This window comes from Drosophila erecta, unplaced genomic scaffold (genome assembly GCF_003286155.1).
Source record: "Drosophila erecta strain 14021-0224.00,06,07 unplaced genomic scaffold, DereRS2 tig00000279-arrow-arrow-pilon, whole genome shotgun sequence".
Classification (NCBI taxonomy): domain Eukaryota; kingdom Metazoa; phylum Arthropoda; class Insecta; order Diptera; family Drosophilidae; genus Drosophila; species Drosophila erecta.
In genome coordinates this window covers 540,377-549,958 of record NW_020825216.1, presented here as the reverse complement: position 1 = coordinate 549,958, position 9,582 = coordinate 540,377, and the positions used below count along the sequence as shown (strand labels likewise).

Genomic DNA, 9,582 nt, shown 5'->3' with positions numbered 1-9,582 from the left:
CGCTTACCCATTCGGAAGAAAGCAAAGGAAAATGTAACATTTGCCTCATAATTATTATATACATTAGCGCTTATTGAATATTTTTTACAATTGTATTCCGTAAATAAATATAATATACATCAACATCAATAACATTTATTTTCAAGAGTTATTGAATAATTGCTTAAAATCTATCAATTCGTCGATTGTATATGTGCAAGAATATTTGGCTAAGAATATTCAATTGTCTTTGAAATTTGTAAGTTGATTTTTCTAACCGCCCAACGCGGTGTGTGTCCTTACTAACCACAGGAGGTTGTCTTTGCTAGCAAGGGTTGGTGTCTTTGCTAAACACACCATCCCTGGGTAGGCACGAGTCTTTGCTAACGATGAATAATCGATATGCCTCGATAAGTTATCGATGTCGTTTAGCTTCGTGAATACTCGATAGTATCGTGCGGATATCGAGGCTAGGTCACCTCTAGTTTTGTGATTGTGTCAAAAATACAGGGTTTGATTGTTGCATTTGCAATTTAATCCGATAAATATATATTTGGCGTGGAGTTATGCACGAGACGTCGTTGCCAGCGATTAGAGAGCCGAGCGGCCACACGTGTATGTGTTTCACTGGCGGTGCGTGTGCCAACTCCGCCAAAAAGCGTACTACTTTTAACCTTAGTTGACATTGAAATGTACCCGCTTAGTTGGATGTCCACGATGGTGCGTGTGTGTGTGCGCATATGTGTGCTGTGCGGCGTCTGTGTGCGCCAGTGTGTGTGATTGCAAAGCAGGATGGGAGAAACGAGAGCAGAGCAAAAACAAAAACAGAAGGAGCCTGCTGCACATAGCCTGTGTGTGTGTGTGTGTGTGTGTGTGCATGCGTGCAAGCAAAACAACTGCAAGAAATCAGCAAGAGCAGTAAAATGAAGAGAAGCAGTATCAGTGATAAGGAGGCTAGACAACAACAAGAGCAACGATAATGCACCCTTTTGAAATGCAAACAAAACAAAGCGTTGTAGTTGTGTAATCATTCACCACACACACTCACACACACTTGTGTAATAATAAATTTTAATTCTATTATTTTTGATTTAATTTTTGCCTGTTATTCAAATCGATCTGTGTTTTTGCAGTTGGCATTCGTTATTAATTAAATCAGTCGCCAACAGCTGAGCGAGAGAGCAATAGAGAGCGACAGGAGAGGATCCACCTCCAATCGAATCCGGGAATCGAAAATCGGAGCAGCGCAGTCGGCAGCGCAGTTAGCAGAGGCTTGGTAATTAAAAGGAAAGACCGAACTGAACTGAACTGAACTAAACTGAAACGAAACGAAACGAAGTGACAAGAAACGAAAAGAACAGAACGAAAGTCGGCAGAGTCGGAAAGTCGGCAAGTCTGATTGTCGGCAAAGGCCCAAAGTCGCAAAGTCGGAGAGTCGCAGTCTCAGTCGCAGTCGCCGAGACAGAGATTCCACTCGTGTCGCACGTCCGTTCGTTTCCACATTGTCGTTATAAAAATAGCAACGCCTTAAACGATCGCATCAACCTCATCAACAGAACACCACCAGAAATCACCGCCTCCTCCTCAGCCTCCTCCGCCGCTATCGCCATCGCCATCGCTACCGCATCCCATCACCATCATCTTCATTAGCAGGCAGCCCGACAGAGTAACTAACTGATCTTGATTGCGATCATGATCACTGTCACCATCATGTAATCCTTCACTTACCAATTGCTTCCCCCAATTGCGAACAAAACAGATTGCAACCTGCCGATTCGGCAGCCGGCAAGATTTCACTAGATCTAATGGCCAAGGACGAGGAGGATGACCTGCTGCCCGACAAGGATGCGGCCAAGGGCTTCTATGCCAAATACGAGCCTAAGGAGATTCTGGGCAGGTGAGAATCAAAAGACATTTGGCGGAACCTTAAGCCCCTTATCAAATGCTTGAAAATTGCATAGAAGTATCAAATATGTTCCTTTCTATTTACACTTAAAATCAAATTAAATTCTTGGCTTACTTATTTCTGCCACTTAAAGCCCTTTAGATCATAGAAATAGATATTGATACTCGTAGCCTCTGACTGCTAAGTCTGCCCTAATGCACAGTTTGGCTAAATGGTCCCAAGTGAGTCAACCTCATCAACTTTACACTCTTCGCATGGAGCAATGGCATGGGCTGCATTTCAAGCGGCGCCTGTCTGCCGGACACTTATCCGCCCACTCATGCCTCGACGAAGATCACAATTTGCTAAGCAAATAGCAGAGGCTAAGCGAAAACAAGGGCTAATTACATATTACAATTTAGTGATTAGAGATTAGATAAATTCCCGATCATGGCAATGTCAAGTGCAGCGAAGCAGAGTTCTTTATCTACATCAAATGTTTGTGTTACAGGGGCATCAGTTCGACCGTGAGGCGATGCATCGAAAAGGAGACGGGCAAGGAGTTCGCCGCCAAGATCATCGACCTGGGCGCCACCACAGAGGCGGGCGAAACGAATCCATATCACATGCTGGAGGCAACCAGACAAGAAATCTCAATACTGCGCCAGGTCATGGGGCATCCCTACATAAGTTAGTCTCACACAGCACTCACATGTACACCCTAACACCTCTAATAATCTACACTGTCGTGCCATCTACAGTTGATCTGCAGGATGTGTTTGAGTCAGATGCATTTGTTTTCCTCGTGTTCGAGCTGTGTCCCAAAGGCGAGCTCTTTGACTATCTGACCTCGGTGGTGACGCTCTCCGAAAAGAAGACGCGCACCATTATGCGACAGATCTTCGAGGGCGTCGAGTACATACACGCCAAGAACATTGTCCATCGGGATCTGAAGCCCGAGAACATCTTGCTGGACGAGAACCACAACGTAAAGATCACGGACTTTGGCTTCGCCAGGCAGTTGCAAGAGGGCGAGAAACTTACAGGTAACTATTGCCCAGTTTCCTTCTTTATTTCCTAAGCTAACTACGTACTTTAACCCATCAGATTTGTGCGGAACGCCGGGATATTTGGCGCCCGAAACGCTCAAGTGCAACATGTTCGAAGGTTCCCCCGGCTATTCGCAGGAAGTGGACATGTAAGAACGAATAAACTAACCTTTATTACTACACTACATCTCCTTTGGCTCACGTAATTCAAAGACGTAATTTAAGCACAAGAAGTATAATGTTTATTGTAATGCGAATTGTCTGCTCGAATTACAAACTGCTTATGTTAATGGCTAGTGTTATTATTAATCTTTTTTTGCTTACATAGATATAAAAAAAGGTCTAAGCGCGCCCATCGATATTAGACCCGTTTTCCTCTTTTTTTTAGATGCAAATTTACTGATAATTTTTATACGTTGCTTTTACTAGTGTTTTTCGCGTCAGGCGATTTGTTTTGATCTTTAGGTGTGCATTTTAATGTATGAGTCACAAGCAGAAAGGCATAATAATCTGAAATCTGAGTAGTTCCGATACTGACGTCTATTTTTTCTCGGTTCAGCAAAACGTAGGGCCTTTTGTATTTTTGGTTTCTTTAACATTTCCCACTGGTGTCTACATTACTTGGTTTCAGCAGAAATTTTTAATAGGAGAAATTGAAACCTTTTACCCATTTCTTTTTCGATTTCTTTTGTTGTTTGCAGATGGGCTTGTGGCGTGATTATGTTCACGCTGCTCGTCGGTTGTCCACCTTTCTGGCACCGCAAGCAGATGGTCATGCTGCGGAATATCATGGAGGGCAAGTACAGCTTCACCTCGCCGGAGTGGGCTGATATTTCAGGTTGGTCCAATGATACATGACACATGACACTTGCCAAACGAATGCTTATTTGCTCGATTGATTGCAGAGGATCCCAAGGATCTGATACGCAAATGTCTAGTCGTTGATCCTGCGCAACGTATCACCGTCAAGGAAGTATTAAGACATCCATTCTTCAACCAAATGGTAAGTGCCGGAATTGTTGGCAGCCGCCGGGCTCCACTTACCACCACCACCACCACCACTACAACCACCTGTACAAGAGGAAAATCAGTCAAATTAGTTCAATTAGTCGCCCAGAATGAGGTCCGCCTTCGAGTCGCCTTTTGTGTTCGGGCAGCAGTCTATAGTTTTCGGGTTCCTGTTCTTGTACATAGATGCTAGATCTCTAGTTGATGGGCTTAACCTGTGGAGGGGATCTTCTACACAACCAACCCACCCAACCAACACCTGGCCCTGCAAATGTTTCTAAACACAATGTACACCTAAGAACACACACTCTGATGGAAAGAACACACCTGTGACTCACAAACCACTCACAACAGCCTATTAACTGCTTCTTCTTACTGTTACCTCCTAAAATTACGATTATGATTTCTAATTCGGTTAGGGTAGCAGCCTAACCCCCCGTAGCTTAGTCCAATTGTCAGATATATGGCCTGACAGGATCTGTCATTAGTTTGGATCCCCCCAAAAGAAACCCTTCGGGCCCTCTTAAGCAGCACCTCGCGTTTTGTTAACTTTTTATTTTTATGATTACTACTTATTATACCAAACATTTTCTTTCTTCTTTTCCTTACATATAAACTATATATCAAATCGAATCCAATTAATTTTAAACGAACCCAAACGAACGATAACGAACACACACTACCATCGATAGCTGTTCGAGCAAAACATTGATGGCCTCAAGCGCAGCCTGTCGACCAAGTCCCGACGAATGAGTCGCATCACTGAGATCGCACTGGTAACGAACCGTTCCCGGACTAACCCAAGCTCTCTCTTAATCTCTCTGTGCTGTGTGTATCCGTGTCCATTTAATATCGGAGCCGTAATCGTAATCGCTGTAATAACGATGAACTCCCGATAATCCCGATAATCAAACAATCGGGCCGGCAGACCCAACTCATGACCATATGCAACCCTGCCGGCCCAGCATTCGTGTCTTTGTTCCGTTTGCATTCTGTTTTGTTTCGTTCTGTGCCGATCTAATATAACCCAGCTAAACTGTACATCATAGTGCATATCAATTGTATACTATACATATTTATTTATTTAAAAGCCGTTCAGGTCATCTGTGCCAAGCATAATAACTTTTATTCGACAATAGCCAGCGAAATACGAAACGAAAACTAAAACGTATCTGCTTCGTTTTTGTTTGCATCTGATTTGATTTGATTTGCTTGTCTACTGATCGATGCCCCACGATGATAACAAAAATACAAAAAATATACCCCCTCCTCTAATTCCATTCCTTGTTGTACTCGATGTTTCTGTCGATTTTGTGTGTTTTTTGTACAAATCCAGCGATTGCCTCGATAACTAAAAACGATAACCTACACGTTTGCAGCTCAGCGCTCGCCATTTGAATCATAATCTGTTAAGTAAATAACTGTGTCTGCATGCCAACCAACCAACGAAAAAAAAAAACAAAAAATCCTGCAGGGTTTCCCTTATCCCAACCTCCAAAGAAAACCCCCAATCCCGATTTCGAGTCACTGCATGCAAGCGTGCATTAACCACTAGTCAGCGAGAAGAAGGAGAAAAAGGCAGTGAGATTTGAGTATAGTACCCCCATACCTTGCAAAATGCACATAGTAAAATAATAGGATAGACATAAATTCAAGGTATCGGGCGTACTTTAGATGCAATAGGCAATCAAGGTGCATATAAGTATGAAAACGAAGCTATCTTACTCCACTAGGCTGTAATTAGTTCCACTATGTAGACCGTAAGTTGAAACAGTTTAGGTATTATATTCATATACGTATAAGAACGCCCTGATTCGCCCATTTTTGATTTAACCCCCATGACTGATATACCAATTTTAATTTCTTCCGCGCCCACTCTGCTGCTGCCTCTGACCCTCCTGCCCACCAATCTCATCCTTCCTCCGCCTCCGCCTTCGCCTCCGTTTTTTGTTTGTTAATCGCGATGTTGACGGGATCAGGTGTTAATGGGTGACCGCCGACATCCGGCCCCGCCCATCGCGGCATATACGGCCCACTCGAGCAGCAGGTACCTGCTCAATAACGAGGCGTCATCGTACCGCTTTGGGCAGCTGAACAGTGGCAGTGGCAGTGGCGCCGGCGCCTCCAATTACCTGTACTGTGCGCCACAGAGCTCCTACTCGTCGAATCGAATGCGCGACGGGCCGCTGGACGATGCAGCTGCCAGTGCATCCGCCCCCTGCCATGCCATGTCATCCACCGCCTCCACCTCCTACGCCATCAGCACCAACGCCACCGCCACCACGAACTCGGCCCTGGCATCCGCCTCCTCCCACAAAACCCTGACGGCGACGGTCTACTATCAGCAGCAGCCGCAGCAGCATCAGACGCAGCAGCAGCAGTACCAGCAGCAACCGACGACGCAACTGCCGCTGCAGTTGCAGTTGCACCACCCACAATTGCAGCCCGGTGGCGATGGCAAGCAATCGGTGTATGCACCTCCTACAGTGCAGGCAGGTTTTCCATTCTTACTCTTTGATCTTGCTTACCCATCACGATGGCCCAACGGGCGATGGCAGGAATCGCTAGGGAAACGTTAAATTGCATACCACAGACCTGGACGAGTGTGCCCCACAATTCCATTAGAGTTTCCTGAGATTATGCAGCCAGTGATAATTGAAATTTTGGCTGTGATCCTAAATAATTTTAAAATTGCATTTTCTTTACACATCTTTCAAATGTGCCATTTGTATACATAAATTTCCCTTATTTTTGCATTTAAATGAGAACTTGTGTTCATTTCTGTTCAAACATATCTATTTATTATAAATTTCAAAATATTTCAATAATAATTGAATCACCTTTGGATCACTATACATAAATATTACTATATCAGTCAGTTTCGTATGGAATTTTTCGTTTTTGCTAACGTTCTTCGACTGCCGCGTGGGCTATACCTAATATTTAGTTGCCACACGTACTATTACCGATTAATTTCTAGTGCTTTTAGTTGATTCGAATCAGTCCACTCCACTCCATAAATCATCAGAGACAAGCTGCACTCGATTCACCTCCAATGTATCATCCACCCAGTATTTCGTTCCATTCCACTCCTCTCGCTCCCACTCACCCACACGCGCAGCATACCGTTCGGCTGTCTCTTTCTAAATGATGTTCGATCCCTCGATGGATCGTAATATCGAGCGATCGATCAGCCGCTGCTTTCCACTTAAACCCAGCCATCCTTCCACTATTTAGCGTAAGACTTTGAAAGTACTCGTACTATACTGCATTATACTATTACTATTATTGTATTCTCTTATAGCTGACACTTAGTCATATAGCGAGTAAACACTATGTTTGTATTATATGCACCTTTCTCTAGTACATATCTCTCGGGTGAACTGGATGATATTTACAAGAACTGTATGTAGTAGTTGACTTGCTTCCGCCGTTTACACTTTACTATACCTCTGTGTAGCCATAGCCTATAGTAAATAGTTATAGTATATAGATCGTATATAGATCACTAATCCTCTCGGTGTCTCTCATTTGTCTCGGTGTCTTGTGGAGGAAGTCAGGATAGTAAGATAAGCTAACTAGCATGTTAGACTTAATAATGATTAATCCCACACCCCCATTGTGTATGTGTGTACACGCAAAGATAAAACTATAGTGCTTCTCGATCGTAACAAAGTTATTAACCATTGCTGCTAAACTTCTAATGAACTATATCAACTGTAAGGTTTTGCTTTATTTGGCTAATATGCGGATTTAATATTCTTTTGTGTGCATATACTGCCCATCTATAATCGTATCAATTATGAAATAACGCCAAAATCGATTCACTGACAGATTATTTTGTTTAATTTCTCCTCTGTTGATGATGTTAAACACGTTTTGTTTGTGTGTCATGTTCTCTATATTGTCAGAGTCTCAACGCCCTTATAAGATGTGTGTCTATAAGTCGGTGTTGTGGAGACTCCCTTGTGAGTAAACCAAGTCAAACTGAGATAGATTTGCATATAGTATTTTATCCATACAACCACGCCCACTCCGCATACCTTAAAAAACAAAGAAACACTTAAATCTATGTATATGTATATTTGTTCTATCTGCATAATGCCACACATGTGTATATGTATGTATGTTGAATGGTAATACGTAAATAGCTTCAATGTTGTGGTTCACCTCAAAATGTTTCTCTGACTGTAATTACCCCACTAACCCGTGCCCTAACCTCTGACCTTTGACCCCGACCCTGACCCATGACCTTGGCTAATGGCTTTCGGTTATGGCTTCGTTGTCTTCTGTTACTGCGTCTGCTTGACCATCTAAAAACCCTCATCCGGAAAAGAACGTGACTAACGCCAACCCAATCACTAACGCTCACCCATCGAAACACTGACCCATGTGTTGTATCACCTCACCAACAATAACACCCAAAAAAAGAAAAGGAAAATGAAAAAGGACTAACACTGGGCACTCGAAACATATCGCTGTCCCCGATCCGTGTTGTTTCCCTCGCTTGGCCGAGGGAGTAACCATTAATCATTAGGCTATAGTGTCCGGCAACTGCTAACCACCAGACGAACTAACCGATACCCTAACAACCCGCTAATTTAACCCATGGCGTGTGCACCTCTAACCCAAACACAAAGCCAAAAGAAAGAGATCAATCGGCCATTCCGAGTATCCAGGTGGTTAATCCGTATCCTTTACCCTCTCTCACGTTTAGCTGCGCAAACAGAGTCGCTTCAATGCGCGCAAAAAGTTCCAATTCGCCATACTCGTGATACGGGCCGTCATCCGGATACGGCGGCTGCGCTTCACCGCCGAGCCGCTGCACGTTGAGGAGGCCATCCGGGATCCATACCGCGTCAAGGTTCTGCGCAAGGTGGGTTACTCCAATCAGACTGGCTGGATAATGTGCTAATTGAACCAATTTCTCGCAGGTCATCGATGGCTGTGCCTTCCGTGTCTACGGACATTGGGTTAAGAAGGGCGAGGGCCAGAACCGGGCCGCCCTCTTCGAGAATACTCCGCGCACCGAGCTCCACGCGCTCTACATCAACAATCTCAGCCGATAGGAGGCGGTCGGTCGGGCGGCGGGGCGTGGTCGCTGAGCCACATAGCACACACAACACACACAACACACACAAACCACACAGCAGCTTACAGAAGGAATTAAGCGAACAGCAACCAAGAAACGAATTAGCAAAAGTTACTATTCAAAACAGGAAATTGCAAATGCAATGGGAGAGACATACCAAAAAAAGGAAATATCAAGGATTCAATCTAACCATTCGGATTCGCCTCGTTCTGGAAGGAGAGCCAACTAGAGAAGCACGCACTCGCAGGTGTACATATGCCTAGCAGCATTACCTCTCTGCCTTCTTCGTCCTTGTGATTTTGTTTAATACTTTTTAATTGATTTTATTATGTTTTATGCGCCGCCATCTAGTGTAATCAGTTAGTAGTGTAGCGTCGAATCGGGCCATGTAATACCCATGCCCAGTGGTGTACCATATAACCCGACGCCAGAACGAGTCGAATCGGATGCAGATGAGTTGCATGGGTCGATCCACACCTTGTCTCACCTCCACCTTGTCCTCCAAACCCAACTAAGCCCTAAGCCCACACAAGCAAGCGTACATGCATATGTATTTTCTGTTAATGATT

General features: G+C 44.1%; 1 protein-coding gene across 5 annotated transcripts; it reads left to right on the top strand.

Annotated features, from left to right (window-relative positions):
- Positions 1–408: 408 nt before the first annotated feature.
- LOC6551326 (phosphorylase b kinase gamma catalytic chain, skeletal muscle/heart isoform) lies at positions 409–9,575 on the top strand. Of its 5 annotated transcripts, XM_026982933.1 has the most exons (12): positions 620–830; positions 1,113–1,255; positions 1,536–1,645; positions 1,739–1,876; positions 2,376–2,554; positions 2,626–2,910; positions 2,972–3,062; positions 3,615–3,751; positions 3,819–3,916; positions 5,901–6,413; positions 8,639–8,797; positions 8,856–9,575. In XM_026982933.1, exons 4-12 carry the CDS (start codon positions 1,785–1,787, stop codon positions 8,988–8,990), a joined length of 1,689 nt encoding a protein of 562 aa, XP_026838734.1. In that variant the 5' UTR covers positions 620–830; positions 1,113–1,255; positions 1,536–1,645; positions 1,739–1,784; the 3' UTR covers positions 8,991–9,575. The 5 variants fall into 5 exon arrangements, with proteins under 5 accessions (XP_015010908.1, XP_026838733.1, XP_015010909.1 ...); XM_015155422.2 differs by lacking the exons at positions 620–830; positions 1,536–1,645 and adding an exon at positions 409–594; XM_026982932.1 differs by lacking the exon at positions 620–830 and adding an exon at positions 409–594 and having other exon boundaries at positions 1,113–1,645.
- The last annotated feature ends 7 nt before the right edge of the window (positions 9,576–9,582 follow it).